This window comes from Amblyomma mixtum, chromosome 10 (genome assembly GCF_055824585.1).
Source record: "Amblyomma mixtum isolate Tamu chromosome 10, ASM5582458v1, whole genome shotgun sequence".
In the NCBI taxonomy this organism is placed as follows: domain Eukaryota; kingdom Metazoa; phylum Arthropoda; class Arachnida; order Ixodida; family Ixodidae; genus Amblyomma; species Amblyomma mixtum.
This window is the reverse complement of record NC_143021.1, coordinates 155,759,707-155,786,183: the sequence shown is the minus strand read 5'-3', so window position 1 is coordinate 155,786,183 and position 26,477 is coordinate 155,759,707. Positions and strand designations below refer to the sequence as shown.

At 47.3% G+C, this 26,477-nt stretch overlaps 1 protein-coding gene across 1 annotated transcript in view; it reads right to left on the bottom strand.

Moving 5' to 3' along the window:
* LOC149327438 (uncharacterized) overlaps positions 1–25,719 on the bottom strand; it is a 54,761-nt gene extending 29,042 nt beyond the window's left edge. The window contains exons 1-2 of the mRNA XM_089563976.1: positions 25,600–25,719; positions 23,457–23,518 (exon numbers count right to left, since the gene is read on the bottom strand). Of these exons, the coding sequence (XP_089420102.1) occupies positions 23,457–23,518; positions 25,600–25,645 (108 nt within the window). The 5' untranslated portion in view covers positions 25,646–25,719. The remainder of the gene's footprint in view (positions 1–23,456; positions 23,519–25,599) is intronic.
* Positions 25,720–26,477: the final 758 nt, after the last annotated feature.

Below are 26,477 nucleotides of genomic sequence, written 5' to 3'. Positions count from 1 at the left end.
GGTGCCAATACATCAGCTTCCAGCTTTATTATGGGTTTTTGTCCACATATATCTATGCTATACCGATGAGTAGCCTCCTGGCGTTTGGGTTCACTCGATTAAAAAACAAAGCAGTCAGTTATTCTTTTCTGCACAGCAAACGCCCCACCAAAATGTGTTGTGCTCTTTTGGTTTGGTAATATTATTAAGAATAGAGAACTAAGCTTTTCTGACGCCCACATATTTTTTGAAGCTCTAACTGCAGTTTCCATTGAGCCATCTTGATTTTAACATCAGTTTACGCAGCCTCGAGACGTTGCCTTACGGGCTGCATTGCATGTCGGAAGCCAGAAGGCTAAAGCCCCTCGATATTTGGTCAGAGATTCGAGAAACAAATTTTGGTTCTTCATTTCACTCATTTCTAACAAATATTCATCGGGCCTTTTGCTTACAGACAGTATTTTAGCTGTTCAATGTACACACCAGAGGCTTCGCTGCAGATGCGGGACCTCATTTGTTTGTCTATAGTAGCGTACTAGTTCCGCGTAAATGTAGCTTCAACTTCCGGTCTTCTGCTTTAAGCGAAGATGTTTTCAGGCCCCTCTGCTATTTTACAGTTCATCTTGGATAGATAGGACACAACACACCTGCTACCTACAAGCTAACATTCTTGTTTTTTATTATATTCTACATATTTACGCGTATCATGTGCACAGGCATTTGACACAATATGCGCCCGCCTTTTTACAGCGTACAGTCATGTAATAAAGTACGTGGATTGTCAATTCCAGGAAAAGAATTTACCCCGGTGTTGTTTCCAACTTCCAGCCGTTGGTAACATTTCCAAATAATGTAGCGCGCATATTCCTTCGCATTTGTAATGATTTAAATTTACTAATTAAGCTGACCATGCACAAGTATTTTTAACGCTATCCAACGTCCTGTAATTTTTTTTTTAATTAAGGTATCATGTGCCTTCGCAGACAGTTAGCGCTTACATGTAATGAGAAACATCATTCAGTTATTAATGTTTCCTTTTAATTGGGCCTTTTACATCGTTTTATATATTCTACCCCCCTCGCTTCTCACTGGCTCTCCTAACTTTTGCATCGCTCCTCCCTGTCTCCTACCCTGTCCCTTCTGTATCGCCTGAGTGTAGCTTAGTGCCCTGGCCGACAACCAATTTTTCCTTCGGTTTTCCTTTATTTTTGAATAAGCGCACTCCAGCTCCCGCATACAAAAACAAAATCAAGAAGGGTCCAGGTGGAGCACTAGACCACTAGGTAACGTCTCGACAAGTGGACTAGTGGAAAAGAAGTCAGGACAATTTGAAATTTTGTGTAGTTAGGAATCTTGGTCTCAAGCATTCTGTGAGCGGCACCGCAACAGGTTGATATTTTTAAATTGTATTTTTTCATTAATTTCAACTAACAACAGTAAATAAGGCTGGGAGGTTCCAGAATTACGTGATTGTGAATTCATATTGGTCGAAAATCCTTCCCGCTTTCCTTAGGCGCGTAAGAATGATTTATTTTGTAAAATTCAGGGTGCACTTTGACTGTCTAAAGTGCGTAGAGGCGAAAGCGTTTTCCGCACCACTTTGACTGCTTCTTTGGCACTGGAGGCGTCACATGTAATTGAGTACTAATTACTGAGTGATGACAAATCACTAATTAATGGTTAATTACTGATTAATGTCTGAATACTAATTAACTGCTAATTAATGACGCTTAAGCTTCGCCTTTAGGAGTGGAATGCGACAGCGTGTTGTAGCGCTGCCAGGGAGTCTACGGAACGCCACCACCCGTTCGGCGCGATGCCTTGCCGTTTGAACGCAACGCTTTTTGAGGAAAGGAAATGGCACAGTAATTCTCTGTCATCTCGGTGGACACCTGAACCGCACCGTGGAGGGAGGGAGGAAGTGGGAGTGAAAGAAGAAAGACAAAGATGGCCCGTAATGAAGAAAATAAAAATTGTATTTGAGGAAAGGAAATTACGCAGTAACTGTCTCACATATCTCGGTGGACACCCGTCAAAATTCAAAAGGGTTCACTTTTTATGCGAAGCATATCACTAGAGGTACACTACAGCCCTTCGCCGTGGTTACGCGCCGTGCACACCACGTGGTACAGTGACGTCACACCACGTGACATACCACGTGAAACATGACGTCATGACAGAGGAAGATGGGGGTCCACCTCGCGCCGTCGCTGTGGTTGCACGCCGTGCAGACCACGTGGTACAGTGACGTCACACCACGTGACATACCACGTGACACATGACGTCACGACAGAGGAAGACGGGGGTCCACCTCGCGCCGTCGCTGTGGTTGCACGCCGTGCAGACCACGTGTACAGTGACGTCACACCCCGTGACATACCACGTGACACATGACGTCACGACAGAGGAAGACGGGGGTCCACCTCGCGCCGTCGCTGTGGTTGCACGCCGTGCAGACCACGTGGTGCAGTGACGTCACATCACGTGACATACCACGAGACACATGACGTCACGACAGATCGCCGTCACGCGCTGGGAGAGGGAGAACGATGCCATCGCACAGACGCCGGAATGTCCTCGAGCGGCATTCCCGCGCATTTCGAACGCGCGTTCACACTCGGTGTAGGTGAAACGCTCGCTCCACCGGGCAGGCAGACGCGGCTTCCGTGGCAATCCAGGCGCTAACCCAACGCGCGTCTCGGGGTTAGTCGGCGTTCCGTTGGTTGTAGCCATGCCGTTGTCTTCCCCCACGACGAAGGCTTCTAGTGGTTGTATTAAAATGACCAAGTATTCAACCAAGGAAAGCCATGTATTACCAAGCCTAGCCACCAATATGCTTCGCATCTGACTAGGCTTAACCTTAGCTAAGCCTCAGCCATTTTTTGACCTAAAGTGCGGTCACTGATGTGTGGTAAAGATGTTAAGCTTCGACTCTAAGAGTGGAACGCGACAGCGTCTTGCAACGCTGCCAGGCAGTCCATAAAACGCCATCGCCCATTCGGTTCTACGCCTCGCTCGTCGGTAAATTGGTTTTTGAGGAAAGGAAATGTATCTGTCTCTCATTACTCTCTGGACACCTGAACCTCGCTGGAAGGGAAGGGAGGAGGATGGCAGTGAGCGAAGACACCGTATTCACTAGACGCGCCTTTGTTCATTCCAAACCATCGAGCTGGCATGGCGTAGTGGATAGCATGCTCGTCTCGCACTCCGAAGACCGGGGTTCGATTCCCGAGCTCGACCAATTTCATACTCGGTTTTATTTATTTATATGGCGTGACTAGAAAAGTTAATTAGGCTAATTTGGTAATTAAGCAATTAACTAAGCTCACTCCCACTTACTTGGAGCATCACTACCCTTCAATTGGTTGCATGGTTACTAGGAGGAGGAGGAGGAGGAGGTAAACTTTATTAAAGAAGAGGTCTTAGGCGCGGATTCGGGTGATGTTCCCCTCCCCGCGGTGGGCTCCTCTTCTAGGCCGGACGCAAGGTGGCCGACCGACGATGTCGTTCGGCGACCTCTTCGGCTCGCTCTGTGGCTCGAAGTTGAACCTCCGGGTCCGAGCTGAGCAGCGCGGCCTCCCCCTTTAGGTCATCCTTCGCAAAATTGTTAAACGTGCCCTTGACCTCCCTATTACTACTTCAAACAGCCGGCTTATGGCTCTTGGTGTGGTGAATACTTTCCGGGAGCTCCGGGAGGCGCACCTTACAAACCAGTACACGCGCTTGTCGCTAACAGAGTCGGGTCGCCGCCTTCTTGCTCGACTCCATATCCAACACACCCCTCCAATGGAAGACAGGTTTCGCATCCCGGAACTGTGGAGACGTGCCCTCCACGTGCGGCCTCTTCCAGCAAACATGTCACATGAAGACCATAATGGTCGGCGCCTGGCACGAGCGGAAGCGCTAGCCCGATATTATGGCAACAAAACAGGTGTATACTACGTGGACGCCTCCGGCCCTCACCACGGGGGATGGTACACGGCCGCGGTAGTTCACAACAGCAACACAGTTAACGGCCTAACTTTCAGAGCCCGCAGTGCAACACAATCAGAAGAGGTCGCGATTGCTCTCGCGGCCTCACATTCCAATTCAAAATACATAATCACCGACTCGCGAGGGGCCTGTCGGAACGTCGAACAAGGCCGCACTCCCATCCTAGCCTATCGAATATACCAAAATTGCATACGGGATACGGACCCCGCACACCGTTACCTCATACGGGCCCCTGCTTATCAGGGGTTGGCAGGAAACAAGGCAGCAGACGCAGCCGCCCGCGCACTCTCTAACCGTGCTGTTTTCTCCTCCCCATTCGATCAGGAACCCGATTTTAATCCGGTCTATAGATTCAAAGATATTAAAACATATTATCAAAATTATCATCGCCTTTACCCTAGCCCAGGGGTTCTCAAACTTTTATGCTTGGAGGAACCCCAAAAGCCTTCAATAAGTTCCAGGGAACCCCCCCCCCCACCCCGCTTTCACTTACCAGCAATGTTGTCGAGTGCATTTTTGCAGAGAGAGTTGCAAAAGTTAAATGTTTATTGCACCGATTAATACAAATACTAATGTGATGGGTGGCACTGCTTCCCTTTTGAGAGCAAGTCAAAGCGTAGCTCAGGAGCACTCAGAGCCAGTCTCATATCAGCTGCCGGGTCAGGGCCAGTGAGGGTTCTCGCGGAACACAAGAAGACAGCCCGTGGAACCCCTGTGTTCCGCGGAACCAAGTTTGAGAACCCCTGCCCTAGCCCATGTAAAGGCCTGAAGAAGGCGTATAAGCGGCTCCTTCTCTGCCTTCTCACCAATACATTGCTGTGCCCGGCAGCGCTAAAACATTTCGACCCCTCCTCTAGCGGCAGCTGCCCACACTGTAGTGCAGTGTCTTCTGACACCTATCACATGGTGTGGGCCTGCCCCTCCAACCCGGCTATTCCCCCCATCCCCAACCCAACCCGGGAGGACTGGGAGGCGGCCCTGCTCGGCTGCCACGACTTACAGGCCCAACAAGCCTTAGTCGGGCGCGCCCGGGCGGCGGCAACCGCCACTGGGGTCCCATACTAGGAACCTCCACCTAGTGTTTGTAAGGATCGGTCCCTTACGGGCTGATCCAAACATACCTCCTGTTCATTCGTAATAAATGTTTTCACCACCACCACCACCACCACTGAGATTGGGTAGAGAGCTGCAGACTGTGCGATGGCATGTCTTGAGTACATGAATATAGGATGTGCGGTGTGTCTGTCTTTTGGTTCCCACAGAGAGAACAGACAGGGCTGTACTGCTCCGGAAACCATATGGAGTACATGTATGGATTAAAGAAAGTGTCTGTTTGGAGCTGCCGTCAACTGACTTGTTGTGTTTTACTGAGGGATTTATGTGGTTCTAGGAAGATCTGTCTTTCTTTGTTGAAGTGGGTAGTAATTTCTTTGCAGGTTGTCATTCGCTCCTTGGCCGACCTGAGCTCGGGGTAGAGCACCTCCCGGTTAACCACGAATCCTCGGGCAAATCGGTGCGCCGCCTCGTTTCCAGGATGGTCCGAATGGGCGGGGACCCAGATCAATGTTATCTGGCGGTTATTTGAGATTTTTCGTAAGATTTTGATGGCTGCTGAGTGGGCCCTTCCTTTTGCAAAATTTCGAATTGCTGTTTTGGAGTCACTTATGACGTATTTGGCAGTGGTGAAGGTAATGGCTAAAGCTAATGCAGCTTCTGCGGCCTCCTCCAGAAATTTTGTTTTATCTATTGTCGCCGATGCAAGGGGAGAACCTCGATGATCGACAACTGCCAGAGAAAAGGCGTCTCTGTCCGCATGTTCTGCCACGTCCACGTGCGCCGTGTCTTTCTGAACTGAAAATCTTTCGTGAAGTTTTTGTGCCCTAGCCTTTCTTCTGTCCGTATCGTAGTGTGGATGCATGTTTTTGGGCAGAAGAGGGACTTTTAAGTGTTCGTGCACGTGTCTTGGAATTGGCAAGGTGTGTGTACGGTTTCCTCCATATTGTATTCCTGCTTTCTTTAGGATGAAACGTCCCGTTTCAGTGCCTGATAGTCTTTCATATTGTGCGGAGAGGTGTGCTTCTATCATTTCCGCTAAGGTGTTATGAATTCCTAACTGTAATAGTTTTTCATTTGGAGTATGACGTGGGAGGTTGAGCGCAATTTTGTAGGACTGTCTAATTAGAGAATCCAGGTCGTCTCTTTCTCTTACTGTGAGGGTGACGTATGGTGTAGTGTAGTTGACTCTGCTAAGAACGAAGGCTTGTATTAGTCTCCTGGTCTCGGCTTCTTTAACTCCTCCTCGCCTATTCGCGATGCGTCTGATGAGGAAGGAGATTTGGTTGACAGTGTTTCTCAGTTTCTTAATTAACGTGTCGTTTTTTTTGGTTTGACTGTATCAGCATTCCTAAGATTCTTAGTGTTTTCACTTCTGGGATGGCTGCCCCTTCCGCGTAGATTTTGATCTCAGGCGCTTTATTTTTCCTTTGACGCTTTGGGTGCAGGATGAGGACTTCAGGTTTTTGGGGGGAACACGCGAGTCCCGCGGCTTGTGCCTCCTCTACTACTACATCTGCCGCTTGTTGTAGCGCATCTTGTATTGTGGCGATACTCCCCTTGGTGGTCCAAAGGGTGATATCGTCCGCGTACAAAGAGTGTTCTAGGTCTGGGATTTTTGCGAGTGCATGTGCCATTTTGATTAAGGTTATATTGAATAAGAAGGGGGAGAGGACCGATCCTTGCGGCGTTCTTCTGTCTCCTAAACAGAAGGTGTCGGATTTGATTGCGCCAATTTGAATTTTAGCCGTTCTATCGGAGAGAAAGTCCTTGATGTAGTTAAACGCTCTTTCGCCCACATTCAACGGTGAAAGAGATTCTAGGATTGCTTTGTGTTTGACGTTATCAAACGCTTTTGTTAAATCTAGAGCTAGGATTGCCCTGGTGCTCCTTTCTTGCTCCTGAGATAGGACTTCGCTTGCTAGTCTGAGCATCGTGTCCTGTGTTGATAAATGTGGTCTAAAGCCAATCATAGTGTGTGGATATAAATTTTCTTTGTGCATGTGAGACTGGAGTCTGTCTAGTATGACGTGCTCTATCAGTTTTCCTATGCAAGATGTAAGCGAAATAGGTCTGAGGTTTTCGAGCGCGAGCTTTTTGCCCGGTTTTGGGATGAATTTAACGATGGCATGTTTCCAAGCCGCTGGGAGTTTTCCCTCCCTCCAACACTCGTTCGCAAAATCCGTGAGGGCTGTCATGGAAGCGTCGTCTAGGTTTCTGAGTGTCTTATTGTTAATGCCGTCTTCTCCCGGGGCGGATGTCGTGCGTATCTTATGGAGGGCTGCTCTTATTTCCGCTATTGTTATGTCAGCGTCCAGGAGGGGGTTAGGTTGTCTTTTATAATCTGGTAGTGAGTGCGTCTCTCGGGTTGTGCAGAAGTATTTCTGCTGTAGCGTGTTGATAATGTCTTGATCCGTGCCTGGGTCCATGTTTAAAATTTTGGTGATTTCTCTTTGAGTCGTAGCTTTATTTGATTCCGGATCAAGGAGATGCCGCAGAAGATTTCGCGTCTCTCTCGTGCCTAGATTGCCATTTACATTTTCGCAGATATGGTTCCATTGCTGCCTTGCGATTTCTGCGGAGTGGTGTTGAATTTTTTTTTTTGAGTGTGAGTATCTTGTTTCTAAGCTTTTTGTTGTATTTTTGTTTAAGCCATCTTTTTTCTAGGTTTTGCCTTGCCTCCCACATGTGTGTAAGTCTGCTGTCAATCGCATTTACGTCTAGGTCATGTACTAGTTCTTTAGTGGCCTTTCCCACATCTGATAGGAGGCTTTGTGTCCACTGTTCTAGGTCTGTGATCGGTTCCTGATTTTGGTCGCGGATCGTCCTAAGTTTGTCACAGTCGGTGATCTTGTTTTTTCTGGGTTGGGGTTCGAGATTGGCAATGGCGATTTTAGATGCTATGATATAATGGTCACTTCCCAAATTTTGTCTGCTGTTGCTCCAGCTTAAGTCTCGGAGATTTTTGCCTATCGTGAGGTCCGGGCACGTGTCCCTGCTCACGCTGTTACCTATCCTGGTAGGTTGCATGGGATCCGTGTATTGGGTTAGCCCTCTTTGCTGGATAAAATCAATTAGGGCCGTGCCTTTCTTAGATATAGTTGCGTGTCCCCATTGCACGTGTTGAGCGTTGAAGTCGCCCACAATTAGGGTTGCGTTTTGGCCTGCAATTTGTAGGGCTTTCAGTATAGCGGCTTTCGCCGGTCCAGCCTGCGCCCTGGGGTGGCTGTATGCGTTCAGTATGAACAGAGAAGAGGAGTTTCTTTTGCTGCATAAAATTTCGATTAATATACAGTCGAGCTCTACGTTTTCAATTTTGTGGTTAACCACGGTAAGGTTTCTATGTACCACAGTAGTGGTTAAAGGTTGTTCTGTGATGTGGCATGGCAGAACAGCCCGGTACCCTGGCAGTTTTAGTCGAGATATTCTGGGTCCTTGGATCGCTATTACGTCAGGTTTTTCGGATTGCGATTGAATATGTAACTGCAGATCTGCTTTTTTGTTGCGCATAGATCTGCAGTTCCACTGCCAAATTGTTATGCTTTTAGGATTGGCCATTTTGCTGGGATAGATCGATTGGCGCCCCTTGAGCTGACGGGGGAATCCGACGTAAAATTTCCTGTAAAATGGTGTCGATTACCCCGAACTTGTGATTTACATTCTTTATGTGTTGTTCGAGTCTTTGTGATAAATTGTCAACTGTTTGTGTTACGTTATCGAGTTTTTGACTGTGCTCTTCCACTTTTTGTTCGAGTTTTGGGACTCTATCCTCCAATGAGGGATTTCTAACATCAGCTAGTGCTCGTTTTTTGCGAGGTGTTTCTTCCTTGCTTACTACGCTTACTGGGGTTTCGAATGTTGCGGACACAGTAGTTTCCATTTCTGTAACTTCCTGCATGGCAAGTGGTTTTGGAGGAGGGTCCTTTGATTTGGCGGGTGCTTTTAGTTTACTGTTTTTCTGTTCTAAGTGTTTGATGCGGTCCGTAAGTATTTGAATGTGGTGGAGTGCCTGATCGAGTTTCGACTGTAATAACTGCAGCTCCGTCCCCTTTCCGTGAGAGGCCACTCCCGCCCAGCTCACCTGTTTAGGTCCGGGGCTCTGCGTCCGGCTGCTGGTGCCGCTGTCACCTCCACTGCGGCTGCTGCTGCGTCCGCTGCGACTGCTGCTGCGTCCGCTGTCCAAGGGCGGGAAGGAGCTCGAGCGGTCCTTTCTTTGGGTGGATGTTGAGTCGTCGCTGGTCCGGGATTTTGATCTTCAATGGTGCTCCGACGTTTTAGTGTGGGGTCGTAGAAATCTTTTTTTGCAGCTGTTATCGCCTCTGCGGTGCGCTTCTCCACAGACAATGCAGACTGGGTCACAGATTTCTTCTTTGAGGTGCTGGTTTCCGCAGTACGGGCACCGTTGTTGCAGTGGCTCTGGACATACGTTTCTTCTGTGTCCGACTCTTCTGCAGTTCGTAAATGCCTCTACTTTTGGAATGAAGGGGCAGACCGGATACAGGACGCCGAAGTATATGATGCTATCTGGCGATTCGTCCGCGTCGAAGTGGAGCAGGAGGCACTTTGATGTTCTTCCCATGGTTCGTGCTTGGACGATTTCAGGGTTTCTTTTGCGAAGTTCTGTCATCATTTCTTGCTGCGTTTCGCCATCGTAAGCCCTGTAGATGATTCCCTGCAAGGCCTTTTCCGGAGGAGCGATGTACGACGTCATGATGATGTCTTTGCCTTCCAGCTTGATTTTTTTGACTGCGACGTAACGTAGTGCGTTTGCCTGCACCGGCGTCGATATGGTGAACACATTATTTGTACAGTTCGTTCTGTATCGGTCTTTGTTAGCCTCGGTCGCGGTAATGCCGCTAGCTGATGCAATAGCTTGCCTGATAGATTTCTCGGTGTAGCGCGTGATGTCTACGCCACCCGTTGGTCTGTAGATTATCTTATAGTCTTCCTCCGGTAGTCGTGGAAGCGGTTTCTTAGGATGGAGTGGAGGGAGAGGTTGCGCCTTCGACTTTTCGCTCTGCTTATTTCGTTTCTGAGCTGTTAATGACATAACTTTGGGGTCCTGATTACGGTAAGACACAATCGTTTTCCAATCGGGCGTTTCCAATTCGTCTGGGGAGGCGTTCGTCCCAGCTACGGCGTACTCCATGACTGCCGCCGTGGCGTTCGCGCCGCGCCAGGCCTGGCGTTCGGGTAAGCTAGGACGCCGGAGCGACGCTGGCTTTAGACAGTCGGAGCTCGGTCGCCCGAGCTCCGATTTGCTTAAATGAGGTCTTGAAAGGTGCCGTATAGACTCACGCTTCTTGTCCGTGTGTCGGAGTCGAAGTATCCTGGGTTTTTTCCTTGCAGAAGGTGCTCGAACGCGGAGCCCATACGAAGCACATGCGCCTCCGTTGGCCCTCTAGCGGGAAAAAAACTGCATGGTTACTAGCCAAAGTACAATTGGCCCCGTTTGAAATTGGCGCACTGTGGCGTCACGACCGTTTCGACCAACTGAAAAGCGTGACATTTCTGTCGACAACTGCTGCTTACAACGATGAGACATTAAAGGCTTCCGCCTGAAAACACTCTTCTATTTTCTGTTTCCATCGTTCTCCAAGCCATTTTGTTTACTGTAACTTGTTGCACCAGTCGCAATATTTCAAAGAATGCTTACTTTTCAGTTTAAAACAGCAGGTCAATGCTGGCGACATACATTTTCCGGTGCTATAATTTGAAGGTTTGTCGAAAAGACCCTCTTATCACCAAGACCACCACCTGAAAACGGGTGCACCTAATTTCATTTTTCAATAATTTTTTTAGAGGTAGGTACCTTGACTTACTAATAATTGTTATTAGTGTGTACCCGCTTCCTGTGTATGGCTTTGCTACTAGTAATAAATTCTTTTTATGCCTCACACGGTCTCGATGACAGTTTGTCTTTTGGTGCAAACGTTTGAAGGCTGACAGTTTACTTTGAATGTCTACTTTCTTACTCGTGTCCTGCGGCTACTTCCCTCAGTACCTTAGGACTGCGATGTCTTGACCAAAATGCCAGCCTATGAATAGGGTTCATAGTAGTCTTATACCCAACTCATCCCTGCGCAAGACTCTTAAAATGTCTTGTAATCAGGTAATCCATAAAACACTAGGGGTTTCTTCCTAACGCCTGCCACATTTTCTGGCTATTTTTCAATCACATGTCTGGGATACTGCATCCAATAAAATGTCAGCTCCTGCTACGTTTTCAATGAATGCAACAAGAAAAAGGAGCAAATGGCGATGCCAATTTTATTAATGCAGTCGATGATTCCTAAGAGGAATCAAGATGCTCATTTACGAACAATAGGAAATGTCGCTAACAATGCGAAACTCCTCAGATGAAAAAACCGCCATAAGAAAGCGCTGAAATGCAGCGCATAATTTTATATAAAGCAAATAAATGAAAGTAAACTAAGAGAAGCGAGTGAACAGTTGGAAGTAGAATATCAGTCCTGCCAGCAAAATTACGCCCCAAGCAATTCTGAAAGCCTGGGTAGGCGCAATAAAACTATCCTTAATCACGTGACTCAACTTTTTATTGACAAATCTATATTCTGAGCCATTAATAGCTCATTTCAATAAAATAATATATAAAGCACGGCTAAACTATTGCTGTGAAAATTTATTGATTTATTAGTTTCAATACCCTCAAGGAATCAAGGGCGTTAAACTGGGGGTGGGCACAAAGCAAATAGAAAAAAAAATACAAAATTACAATGTGCAGACTTGTTAACCTATAATAAAGTTGTTATTGCAAAAGGAAGTCAGTAAGCCCTGCCTTGAAAGATGGCGCATCCACGATAGAGGCAATGGATGGGGGAACGCTGTTTCACTCTGTGCATGATTTTGGTAGTATGAGTTGAAGAAAACATTGATACGGCCACAAAGAATGGCGGCCATAAACAGGTGGTCTGTGCGAGGTTATATGCATAAAGGCTGGAATTGAGGTTCGCGTTTTAACGACGGCGAAAAAAAAAATAATTTTATGAATGAGGGACAGGTGAGAAATTTTCACTCGGAAAAGTGAATGGGGCAGCCTAAAAATTGATTTCATTAGGAGGCGCTAGCTGGAAGATGACAGTTGATGGTAATCAAACGAGCGGATCGGAGTTGTGCAGATTGAGTGTTAATTAAGTTACGTTTAGCTGGACACTATAATGCCGATGCGTAAGGCACCAGGCCAAACTAGAAAACAGTGAACTGAATTTCACTAAAGAAACAGGCCAGAAACACCAATTGTCTGTCTATTCATACTGTTTAAGATGAAAGAAACACGCGAATATCACAGGTACGACAAAAATACTTATGTTAAAAGGGGCATATGTGTCAACCTGCAGGCGTCAGGGTGTAATACATGTGGTTCAGTACCACAATTCGAGGTACACAAGCTGTTGGATATTCGTTTGCTCGAAACTAGCGTATATTTCGCTCATTGGCGGAGAATCGAGGTGTTGCTGTATCCTCTGTGCATTGCCAGAGTAGGCAGCAGCGTTCAGCTTTCGTTAACTCCACATATTAGGGTGCGCGCAAAGCAAAACACCCGGGGAAGCGACAACACTAATAAACAGCAGTACTGCATAGAGTAAGTTATTGAAAAGCACAAGGATCTTTTTTGATACATTTTTGATAACATAAAGATAACATAAAGAAAATACCCAATGAGAGCTGTTTATAAATCTGATATCTAGAATTACAAAAGAAGGCTGCGCTACACACCTAGACAACGAAGGCACACAAAACGACTGGACCAGCGCTGGTCCTGCCGTTTGGCCTGCCTCCTTTGTCTTCTTCTCTCCCTCTGTCATCTTTTACAATTCTTATGTACCAACTAGCCCCACACATGAGTTGCACATAATAACCGGTGACGTGGGCCATTCCACCTTCAGGTCGGGCTCGATTTTAATAGGGAAGTTGTACAGGCGGCAGAATTCATGTATTCCAATGCTCATACGAGCCCGTCCTTTGCAGGATGAGTGGTGAACCTTTCTTGACATAATCAAAAATAATCAAAGATAAAGTTCTTTCTTTCCCTTTATGTTCTTTAGGTCACTTCCCTGAGCAAAAACCAGCAATCACGTTTGCAGGTGATATCAGTGATACCTGCCACTTTTAATGCAATCTATGCGCTTGTTTCGATATCTCTTTCCATCATTTCGGTAGCCCTAAAAAACGGTCAACTATCTGCCAATCGCCATCGTGTTTTTTTCTATCAGGCCTTGCAGAAAAACGTACATGAAATGCCGTACAATAGAACTGGCATTTATAATTGGGCGCCGCCAAAATTGCAATAGATCATTAGTTTATGTTGCTTTATGCACCATGCAACTTTAAGCTACGCATATGACGCCCCCCTGAGCTACAGAGATAGACGTCTTCATCGCAAAACTGGGCGATATAAAATCATCATGTCAGCCATTACCAGCACGTCTTTCGTTCTAGTCAGCACACTAGGACAATTTGAAATTCAAGTGCTAAACTAACTGTCATGTTTTTAATATGAAAGAAGCAAACAGCCACAGAAACCAAGGGGCACAGAGGATATTTTTTAAAATTATTTGTTTATTTTGTGGAGCTAATTGATTAGAAAAGCAGAAGAAAAAACAACCACATGCCGCCGATGGGATCCGAACCCACGACCTCCGAATTACGCGTCCGGTGCTCTACCTCCGAGCTACGGCGACGGCTGTTAAATGTGCTGTTTTCGGGGGTATTTATGTTTACAAGTAACCTAACCTTGAGAATGTTCATCAGCGCCACCCACGTTCATAAGCGGCGGACGTAGAACGTCCTGAGTTACCGCAGGTGTGACGTAGAACGTCATCGAACGGAGAGGGTACAAGCTGCGTGAGAACCTCTTATGCTTCCTATGCCGTCAAGGCTGCCAGAACCGAGGCCCTCGCTAAGCAATTAAGCAAACAAGGGAAGGGGAATGAGGGGCTCGTTATAAATATGAAAGAAGCCAACAGCCACAGAAACCAAGGGGCACAGAGGATATTTTTTTTAATTATTTGCATAACAGGCGTTATGCACTGCTGGAAGTTTGTTGCTGAGAAGCACTTCGTGTCTGTTCGCACCACTCCCGCATTGCTAAACCACCCTGTATAATACCCTAAAACGACAGACTCGGAAGTTTGAAAGGACAGCTTTCATAGAATGTATCTCAATAGTATGTTAAAGCTTAAAATAAACGAAGGAACTAACCATCAGTTTAGCGCACTTTGCAGCCAACCCATCTCTCATCAAGAGCTTCAGTAAAGCGCACATCGCTGCGGGAACCACCGCTATTACGACCGAATAGCGACTGAACTGGCTGCCGTTATAAGCGCATGGAAGTCTTTTAGTGCGGAAACACTAATTGAGGAGGACTAACCGGCTCATCGAGTATGTGTCAAGCTTGATCTTGAAGGTGACGTTGGCAAAAACTAGCATAGGAAGAGGCCACACATAAATTAAACAAATATTGCCGTGACTGGGTTTCGAAAAGGCGGTTGCGCGAACAGATAAGCTTCGCTGGCCATTGCACGACACCGCCATGCTATCATCGCAGCCGATCGCGCTTAGAGTTAAACTACAAGACACACTCGGGTTGTGCACTGTACATTGTCGACTTCCTCAGCTTCTATCTTCCGACAGAACAGATCAGATTAGTTTGACCTCGATGAGAGCTTAACCTTAGTCTAATATTGTAGCGGGCTTACAACGATGACGATGAAAATATGCACTATGCCACGAGTCGACGACGGGTGAAGAGGACAAAGATCTCTCACTCGGTCCGCTCAGCGCTGCTCGCAGCTATCCAGGCTGCCGGTACAAGTCTCCCTTTGAATATTTGTAAATCTATTTTTTCCCGTTACATATCTGATGGAGGATCAGATTTCACCAACGCCCACATCAATAAACGGACGGCACCTCGGCAGCTTAGCCGTGCCCGAGACGTCTCGCAGCAAAGAACACTGCCGGAAACACCGTCGGTCATTCTGGCTCACCGTCGGGATCCTGGGACGTTTTCCGGCACAGATGCCATCGACGTCCACGACTGGCTCAACATGTACGAACGTATGAGGGCCTACAACCAATGGGACCCTACCTTCACGCTTCCCAATATGATATTCTATCTGAAAGGCACCGCTCACGTCTGATACGAGGCCCATGAAGATGATCTCACAAGCTGGGACACATGCAAGCTAAAACTTCGCGAACTGTTTGGAAAACCATTCGGCCGACAACTAGCGGCCAAGAGGGACCTTGCTTCCCACTTCCAGACCTCGACAGAGCCCTATGTTTCGTATATGTAGGACGTGTTGGCCCAGTGCCACAAACTTGACGATGAAATGTCTGAATCGGGCAAAGTAGGCGACGTTTAAAAATGCACTGTGGACGACGCATTCCACCGGATAATTTATCAAAATTGCTCAGCGGCTGACGGCATCGTAAAGGAATGCCGACGCTTCAAGGAAGGCAAAAGCCGGTGGCATTAGCCGTGAGTTCGCCCGGCTCTCCAACACGACTAAGACATCATCATATCAAGATCTGCTGCCCCGAGAGGCTTCAGCACCACCTGAAACTGTCACGCGCGTCATCTCACAAGAACTGAAAGCCATGTCCCCTGTCATCCCGGAGCCACCAGATGCCGACCATCAGTGGTCTGCCATGTCTGTCATCAAAGCTGTAGCCCGCTAAGAATTTTCTAACCTTGGTCTTCAGCCTACCGGCCCCATGTCTCCTTCCCAGCCCGGATATATTACTGCGATGAATCACGGACGGCCTCATAAATTGGACCCGCGCTGACGCCACCCTTCCGACTGGTAGACATCCGATGATCGGCTTATTTTTCACTGTTCGCGTGTTGGCCAAATCGCTCGCCACGGTCGCAACCGCTGGTTCCGTCTTTACACATCGAATTACATGCCAAGCTTTCACCGCCCCGAAGATCAAGCAGGTGTTTTCTCGCCGAGCGCGGATCCCCAAAGCACTGCTGCTGATTTCCTGACTGCCCGCCTGAGCCGCTCACCGTCCCCTCTGCGGCGACAGTCCCGTTCACCCGAACGCTGTCGCTTAACCCCTCCTAGCCCCAGCGGAGGCTCCCAGACGGAAAACTAGGCAATGCAGCGTCTGGAGGCGATGCTGCAGTAGAGACCCGGCTCGAAGATCCTCGCTTAGCACTTCTTGCACAACGTAACTTGCTCAGCATTCATGTTAAAGGAGTCCCTGTCATAGTCCCGAGTGATACCGGTGCGGAAGTATCCGTCATGAGTTCCCATTCACGCCACTGCCAAAGTAAAAAAACTGACGCCAGCCCCTACAGCCGTTGTCCGCGCTGCCGATGGTGGAATGCCTCTGGTGATCCGACTACACATAGCCCGTGTGACAATCTCTGGCCGCCACATTTCCGTTCTGTTCGCCGTTTGGACCAGTGCCCTCAGGATGTCATGCTTGGCCTTGACTTCCTTTCTGCTCATTCGGCCCTCGTCGACTGCGGCATTAGTGTCGTTGAGCTTGACCTTCCTCCTTATGCAGAGTTGCCGCCTCAAGTTGTACCCAGTCTTTCTACAGCAGAGTTCATCCGTCGGCCCCCGACGTCAGCACTCATGTGTCTTTCTCTTGTGTCCCACCTGTTCCCGATGGTGATCGCATTCTCTTTCCGGCACTTGATGTGTCCCTCACGCGCAGCATTGCGCTTACCCTTACCGTCGTCACAATCTCTGCAAATCGAGCATACCTGACGGTAATTAACATTGCCTGGCGTGTCCAGCCGCTCCCGCAATGCATAACGATCGCAACACTCAGACCTGCTGCCGAAAGGTCATATCGGCTGTGGCCAATTGCGTCTCGTTCTCTGCTCTTCGCCCTTTGTCTAACGTGGCACCAACCGACAAGTGCGCCAAAATGATCGCTTCTGAACTCTCACCAACGCAAGCCCGAGACCTGATCTGGCTACTGCCCTATTTTTGAGGCGTCTTTGACTTGGATGACTACCCGTTGTATCGAACCTCTAATGTGAAGCATCGCATCAACACCGATGATGCCGCTCCTCTTCACAAACGTCCATATAAAGTGCCCAGGGGAGAACGCCGTATAACAAAGCAGGAGATGGAGAAGATGCAAGATAAAGACATCATCGAACCATCGTCGAGCCTTTGGACCACATCAGTCTTCCTGATTAAAAAGAAGGACGGGAGCTGGCGCTGCTGCATCATTACCGTCACCTCACCGGCATCAGTAAGAAGGCTATCTATCCTCTGCCTAGAATCGATGACGCACTAGATTGCCTTCACGAAGTCAAGGACTTTTCTTCAACTGACCTTAGTTCTGGGTACTGGCAAGGAGCTGTTAGTGACATAGACCGCTAAAAGACCACTTTCATGACAACTGACGGCTTATGACGGCTTATGCAACGCGCTGGTTACCTTCGAACGCATGATGGACTCCCTTCTTCGCGGCTTTAAGTGGTCTACCTGTCTTTGTTAGAGTTAAGAGCCTGAAGGAGAGAAAGGCAATCAGAGTATACATGCAAGGGTAAAGGAGAGGGGGCACGCTGGACATAACAACAAGCCTCATGAAAAGCAACAGCCTCTGCGCAGAAGGCACTACAGCCTGTCTCGAGACGAAACTGGCTCACGTTCCGCAGCGGGCCAGAAGATGAGAATGCGACGTAAGCAGCACCCGCAGAGTGGGACGTATAAGAACCGTCCTTGAATATATGAAGGCCGGGAAGGGTGGACTGAGAGGGAAAGTGAGAAGGTAGAAGACGGGTGAAGGAGAACGAGGAAACGAGAGAGGAATGGTCGCACCAGGGATCAAAGCGGGGCAAGATATCAGATGGTAGGTAAGTGTGACCTCCAAAGGTGACGGGATCTACACCGTTTAAAAGGTTGTACTCCGCACAGAGGCCATCCAATTCCAAGGGAAGAGGGGGTACCCCATAAGGGAAGGAAAGAACTAAGGAGAGGCCCTGACGTCACTTTTTGTGAAGCCGCCCCGCAACCGGAAGTTGGCTCGGCTCTCCTCACTATCTTCTTTCTCCACCGAGCTACGGGGCGGGGATCGCGCGCGGCTCGCAAGCGCTTCGTAACAGAAAGCTATAAAAAAAACCACGCCGCTCGCCGCTACACTCCTACACCTCCCTCCCCGCAAACACGCACCTAGACAAAGACCGGCGCACAGGTGCGGTGAACCTTTTCCGACGCCAGGCAAAGAAAGACGACATTGCTCAGCTCACCATCCTCCTCGGGCTACCCGTTTGGCCTTCGAAACGCAGCTCAGCATCGCCGAGAGCGGCTTCATGTTTCTGTGCTGTTTGGTGAGGTGCGAAAGTTCGCTGATCAAAACAATCAACGCTTCTTCGCGGGTCGAAGCGCGGTTCCGGAGTGCCACCTTTTCGCGAGATTCATTTCAATGCATCGATCGCTCCGCGTAACGACACCAAGTTTGACGAACAAAATATGAAATGAGCGGTTGATTTGCAGCATTTAAAAGCAATCTTAGATGCGTGCGTAACGTCACGACGCCAGGCATGTAGACTTTAACACGCAAGGCCGAACACACCGTGCCGAAAGCCCGTCCACCGCCACCGAGAAACACTCGGGCCCCTAGCAACAACAACGCTAACGACGCCGTATGCCGTTGCTAGTGGCCCGAGTTTTCTTAGCAACAACGACAACGTTGCTAGTGGCCCGACTTTTTAAGCCTAAATTTTGACGTCACTTCCGCCACATTCTCACCAATGCATTGGGAATACGAAGGGCCTCTCCTTAGTTTTCCTTCCTCCATGGGGTACCCGGTGGAGTACCTGAAGCGCAGCCGTGCGCGTTGTGCGGAAAGACCCTGTGATAGCGAGAAGAGGGATGGGCTGCACTGAAACAACCTTGTCCTGAAGACGGGAATTGCCGCTGCGAGACCAAAAAGCGGGCGCGGCGAAAGTTAAAGCGGGTTGTATTACTTGAAAATAAAGCCTACGTAGAGAACAGGGAGGAAGGGAACGATGGAACGATATAAATGAGACAAGGCGCGAAGTGAGGATCTCTGCCTTCTCGCGGAGGAAGTGAGCATGAGGAAAAAAAGTGAGGTGGCGGTCGAAGACAACGCCTAAAATTTTGAGTTCCAGTTTGAAACTTAAGGGACGGCCCGAAAAGCGCACGGTGGGATTACGCTTTTCCATTTTAACTGGGAAGAATACAAGTACAAGTACTATCAGGAAGGCACTTACAAGCGGCCGGGATATCTGCAAGCAGCGCGAAGAGGTACGAGCGAGAGATCTTTGTCGTTTTCGTCTATAATCGACTCGTGGCATAGTGCATCTCTCCATCGTCGTCGTCAGCCTGCTACATGAGCTGGGGTGGTAGAAGCGCCGTCCCGACAATACGGGGGCCCAAGTGTCAGCCACGTGGTAGGGCGTATGGAGGCGGACGTGGTTGATGTCGGTGGCGGTGCGAGAGGACGATGGTGAGGACGCATGGGCAGCGATTTCATCATTGACGTCAGTCACTCTGCGCACCACACGGCAGGGGCCACTGTAGTGGGAAGGAAGTTTCTCGGGGTGACCATCGTGACTAGAGATGTAAAATTTCAAGAAATTTTGAATGGCGTGAAAAAAAACGTTTTTTTCAAGGTTTTTTTCATGAAAAATTGGAAATTTTGCAAAACATGACAAAAACAGATTTATTTGCAATAGCACAACAATCAATAATAATGCTCCGAAGTTCAGTCGAATATGCAGTTATAGATGTCATATCGTGAAACGAACTTCTTGTTCTATTGCACCGAGAAGATAAATAATGATTTGCACTTCATGCGAATATGGAGGTATAAATATCGTATTTGTGGAACGAACTTCTTGTTCTATTGCACCGAGAAGATAAATAATGATTTGCACTTCATGCGAATATGGAGGTATAAATATCGTATTTGTGGAATCAACTTCTTGTTCTATTGCACCGAGAAAGGGAACATGAAAACTGATCTATAAGTCACTTCATATCGGACTCAGAGTCGCTGTCGCTGGATGCGGCACTACGCGCAGCAGCATGGATTGAAGCTGTGTCCACAGCTAGGTTCGACTGCACATACACAAGCTTTCGAACGCGTTCCCCTGAAAGCCTGTTGCGAATCCTTGTATGGACGTTCCCGAAACGTGACCAGTTTGTTCGCAGCTGGCGGATGATGGTATCTGCAGCAGTCGGCAAGCCAGACGAGTTAGCGACTGGCTGGGGTAAAGGCCTTGCCACCAGGTAGATGGGGTCACGTGCTTCACTGAAGACCCCTGTCCTGTACCAAATTCCTGCGGATGTTCTGTGTTCTGCTATGTTGGAAATCAAGAAGCTAGGCTTGTATTTGGCTAAAACAGCTTACATGCACAGCAGCCTATGTTATTTATGCCGTGTGTGTAGTGCTGTAGAATTTGCAGCCGTTTTTTTCTACATCAGCCGTGAGTTCAAGTATTAGTGTGTTTTTAAGTCAAGCCTGGATCTTATATGTGACCTGGCCTTCAACCCGCGTACTCGTAGCACGAACGTTTTAAAAAGCACTACCTGGCACCGGCGATGACGACTGCCCTTCAATCGTTCAACGATGCACGCTGTAATTGTTTTCAAAGCAAAAACAAAAACCTAAACTAAACTAAAAGCAAGCAATCGTAAAACCTTGAAATTGCATTGTGAAATTTTGAATGTTTTTTTCCATTTTCCCTCGTCTGAAAAAAACGAAAAAAACCGGTTTTTTCCCAAAATTGCAGTGTTTTTTTCAGGCCTTCACATCTCTAATCGTGACGCGAAGGCGACCACAGAAGGACGACGCATCCAGATTCGTAGTTTACTTCACCGTGTCGGTCGCCGTGAGTAGACTGCTGGGACGCTTGAGAGGCTTGGAGCCGATGGCAGGCTATTGGCGCGCCTGGGTGGCTTCATCAATGTCGTAACGGGCTATGCGTTGGTGGGGACTAGAGAAGGCGGCATGGAGTGCCGAGGGCAAGGTGGCGTGCCTACCAAACAAAAGTTAGAGAGGGGAATAGCCCGTGGAGCCATGCCGTGAAGAATTATTTGCGAAGGTCACATAAGGCAAGACGCTCTCTCAGTCGCTGTGGTCGGAGGAGACATACATAGCTGATATGTCGGTCAAAGCTTGGTGGAGCCGCTCAGTAAGCCCGTTGGTTTGTGAGTGATACGTTGTGGAGAGCTTGTGCTGCGGGGAACACGAACAAAGGATGTCCTGAACGACTCTGGTCAGATCTGTGCGGCCGCGATCGGTGAGTAGTTGGCGAGGAGCGACAGACTGAAAAAGGATATTTTGGAAGAGAAAATCCGCGGCTTCTGTTGCACAGCTCTTCGGTAAGGCACGTGTGATGACGTATCGAGTCGCATAGGCCGTTGTGACCGCGATCCAATTAATGCCGGAAAGGGATGTGGGAAAAGGGCCGAGAAGGTCGAGGGCAAGATGGTGAAAAGGTTCCAGCGGGACATCAATGGGCTTGAGAACACCGGCAGGCAGTGTGAGGGCCTCTTTCTGCGCTGACACAGGTCACAAGCGGTGATGTAACTCTTAATGGGACGATATAAACAGGGCCAAAAGAAGCGGCGCCGGTCCCGAGCATAAGTGCGGCGCGGGAGACAGCAAGGTGTCCGGCTGTCAGTAGATCGTGGAGTTCTTCAAGAACCGAGGAGCGTAGCTGTTCAGGAATAACAAGCAATAGCGGAGGGGCATCAGGGGATAGGCTGTGGTGGTGGAACATGTTATGCTAAAAAACATAGTTTCAGGGACGGATTCGGGTGTTCTGAACACAGGCCATCAATGAGTGATTGTAAGGAGGAATCTTGACGCTGTTTGTCAGCGACGTTGAGGAGATCAGAAATAGCAAAGACACAAGGCACGCTATCAGTTTCGCGAAGATAAGCGAATGTCCCCGCCCATTCTGGGGTCTGGGGCAACTAGCTCGCTGACTGGACCGCCTCACTGGCGTCGGCGCACGGCCTCCTGCGGCCGTCATGGCTGTCACCCTTGTCAGTGCGCACCCGCATGCGTACCACCATACTCGGGCTTTGGTCTGACACCTGGACCGCGGAACATTCGGACACCCTCCTGGCTGTTTTTGTCCCCTCTATTAACCGTCTCCAGCTCTCTTTCCCTCCACCCCGATCTCTTGTCCCTCTCCTAACTAGCCATGGTCGTTTTCCCTGCTACTTCCATTGTTTTGCCCTCCTTCTTTCGCCTTCTTGTCCATGCGGGGCAGCTGTGGGGGATGTTGTCCATTACCTGCGTGCCTGCCGTCTCATCGCGGACATAGCAGCACGGCTTCCCGGCTATCTGCACTTTCTTTCCCCTCATGACTTCCCCTCTTTGTTAGGTTCCCCACGGTCTCGTGCGTTGCTTATTCGCGTTGCTGTTCGCGTTTCTTCCCTTCTTTCCCCTGTATCTCGCCTTTATTCCCCCCGGATGGCTCGTGGACCTCCTTGCATTTCTGCGCCTCCCCATGTCTCATGTCGTCGGGGGCACCATATGGCCAATTCTGGTGGGCCGTGGCCCTGCCCCTGCCTCACGGGCATGTGGATGGCACGTGGATCTTGATTTTGTTTTTTTTAATGTTTACATTTATTTTTTGTTTTGTTTTCAATTTTTTTCTTTCCTTTTGTTTTCTTTTCTTTCCTCTAGCTGTTATATTTTTCATGTTTTAATTCTTTGGTTATTTTTCATTTCGCTCGTTCTGTTTCTTTGTTTTTTTACCTGCCTTTTTGTCATTTCCTTGATTCCCTTTTCGATTTGCCCTGTCTTTTATGTAGACCTTCTGCTTTCTTAATCCCATTATCTCCTGGTTGTTCGTTTTTTTCTCTTTGCTTTCTTTTCTTGTTTCTTCCTTCCTGCAGATCCCCGCACTTTCCCTCCTCTTGGCCGCCTGCGAGCCTGTCTGAAGAATCTGGGCACGCTGGACCCATCCCTCTTTCATTTTCACTTCGTCCTTCCCAATTCTTAATCCTTCAGGGGTGTCTTGCGTCCAAAAATCACTTTTGCCCGCCGATCATTTGTGCCTCTGTTTTTTTCTCTCTCTTGTAATTGGTTTTTCTTAAATTTTCTCTTGGGCGTTGGCTCCTTTTCTTTTATTTTTTTAATTGGTTCGCCTGCGATAACCGTTGGTTGGGTGCGGGCTTCCTCTCGATTTTTTTTTTATTTTTTTATTTCATTTCTTGAGAGTTTTACAATAAAAGGGCAACTAGGCTAAGGACATGCTTTCGCCATCTATTAGGGTTAGCTACTTGAAACCCTACCAAGTTTTTGCCTATATTAACACTGTTTAGAATGCTGTGAACCTTCGCCACATTTGGATGTGAACATAACAGCAGGTTATCAGCAATATTTTTTTTAATATTTCAGTTTTTGTAATATTATCATTCAGTATATTGGTGAAAGAAAAGTCTCAGACTTACCCTGGGATCTGGGGAGCAGAAAACAGGGCCAGGTCGGTAACCGTCCGGGCTGTAACCGTTTCCTGCATTAAAAAAAAATGTGGAATTTTTTTATATTTCAAACAGCATAATAGCACATTTAGACCCCTGAATAAAAAGCGATTAACTGAAAGTGAACCATTTAGTTTAAAAAAATAGCCTTTTAAGCTATAGAAATGGCTTCATCGGCGATAGCAGCGTATGATGACATAAAAAGTTGAATTATGTAAACTCTCCGCTGGTTAACGATTTTTCGTTGCCATGCAGAACACGCAAACAGCTGCCTGTTTTTGCTCTAAAATTGTAGGCAGAAGAGAAAGGACTTTTGCCATAATACGAGAGAATTAAGAAGTATATGTTACGGCACTTCGCATAGCAACGTTATAGAGCTGGCCTTTCTAGTCAAAAGTATCAACATGCCACGGGTACATATTCTTTTCTGCAGGTGGTAATTCTGATCAAAGTGTTTCTTTCGGTCTTATATAAAGGCGTCACTAGCACAATAGAATGAAATATGTGTCGAGTCCCTTCTGCTAGCTGATCGTCTTCTATTCCTAAATGCTCGAGAACCGTAATTTGCGCACGCCCCACTTTAACTGTTTCATTCTCTAGTTGTATCCCAAAGTACAGCATAATCATACTCGAGGAATCATTTTATTTATTTAAAACTTACAGGTACACTGCCGGGCCACAACAGCAAGCATCATTTCACAACAGAATGCTCTGCAAAAACAGGCGAAACAATGCACTGCAGAAAAAGAAATATAGGTGTATTTGAGCTTTTTCGCTAGCATCACAGACTGGCAAGGGGAAGGTTGAGTCACTCTGTAATATTGAAGTTATTCCAGTCAGTTACGGTCTTCTGAAAATAAAAAGCTTTAAAACAATTATTTTTTTCACGGAATGGCTTCATAGTTAGTTGATGCCTCTGCCTAGTGGCATATCCCGAAGAAAATGACATTATGCCAGAGATGCCAACGTTGCATAGGGTCTATTTACAACCTGATACATGAATTTTAGTCGGGAAACTCAGTTACGATGGTATAGTTGTGCAAAGTTGGCTGGTATTAAAAGTTCTGTGACTGACGTGCGGGAAAAATTATTGCAGATAAAGCGAAGTGCCTTTTTCTCCACCCGTTCAAGGTTTTGATGTTAGTTTGTGTAAGAAGGTTTAACATAATTGCTGCGTAATCGAGTTCTGGAAGTATAATTGTCTGATATGCCACTAAATGGACATTGGTTGCGGACAGTGTTAAGGCTCTTCTGAGAGAAAAAAAAGTAATTTACGGCAGGCGTTATCTTTTACTTTACCAAAGTGCTGTTCCATTTGAGGTTGTTAGTTATCGATAAGTTAAGCTTCTTCTTTTTGTGAGTAATACACATATAAGCACTTTTGGTAAAATTTACCGACATCTGCCAATCCTCACGCCAGGCAACAAGCTTCTGAGGTGCGTTGTTTAACAACACTTGATCCCAGGGGCTCTCTATTCCTTAATGCAGGGCACAGTTATATTTATATACTATCGATTTTACAGGAACATCTTTTACAACGTCATTGATAAAGAGGAGGAAAAGAAGAGGTACAAGAAAGAAGCCCTGGGGAATGCCAAATTCAAACGAGAGTTTTTCTGAATCTTGCTGATTCAGCTGAACAATACGATATTTATTATTGCGCATGTACTATCAAATTCCTGCGTAATGTGCACACCTGTCCTGCTAGTTACATGGGACAGTGTACTCAGCACGTCTATGTTTGCATCACATCACTTTAGCGACGTATGGGAGAAGCTGGCAAAGAATTTCTGCTGATTAGGCATATCAGAGGCACAAAGACTTGACAACTCCTTCTGAGAATGCAGCCACTTTGTACGTATCTGGTAGTTTGAGAGCCTCGCGCAAAATACAAACTATCTGACAGTTGTATCTTAAGGCAGCCCCGTCTTCCTTGGTCCCGAAGGAAGATTACAGCCAGACGGGGAACGAACTACCACGGCATGGCTGCAATTTTTTATTCGACCGCTTAGGATTTGGAGATAAAAAAGGAAGAACCCACAGCATCTTCACAATATTTGGCATCCTTAAATTGCCGTTAAGAGGTCCTCAGCAGTGAGCAATGAAAACTTACCAATTATCACGAGTGTTATAGAAGAAAGAAAACTTTCAACTCTCATTTCTTGCTGCACCGTTGTTTGATATTCCTTCAAAAGCTTTAAGGAACTTGCACGCGTGGAAGCTTCGTGCAACAGCGAAGGATACGCAAACTATGGATTTAACTACACACGTGTTCAGTTTAAAATATGCTGTCGGATTTCCAGCTTTTCTAAGAAACCAACATCTTGGTGTCAACAACATTAACCCTTCAGAAACATTGTTCCCGTCCTTCGACACCCAGACAATGGCCTATTGTTCGGAAGAAGACAAGGCAAGCGCGAACAATAAGGAGGTGGTGTTCGTTGCCGCTCGATGGTCTCGCTTCGTGCAATAAGGTTTCAAAGGTTTATGCTCTGAAGCCGCCACCTGCATGCATGGCATCATCAGTTTTCTCCTTAGAAAAATGGAACTATGCACTGCATAGCCACTTGCAATGCCTGGAACCGTGCTTTAACGCTGCCTGCCGCCTGCGCCGCCCTACAACACGCAAGCAATAATTTCGCTGGAAAGATAGCGGTTTCGGAAACTTATATAATACGTCACAAAAACCCATATTTATAAACGTAAGCAACATTAAAATAACCTTAGAACGCTTATACTTGGGACAAAAGAATTTAGAAATAAAAATTAGGGAATCTTGATGGTCATGATCTTTTTTTTTTCTTTTTTGCCGCGCAGAGTCAAGTTTTGAAACGAAATTAATAGTTTTTTTTTTCTGTGAGAGCTACAACCTGGACCGCATGAAAAGCGAGTACCTAGTTTTGTATTATGATTTCTTGTCTTCAGTCTAAGCAACCACTTTTGAAACGTCTCAGGCATGAGGTAGCTGTGACAGTAACTTACTCAATACAA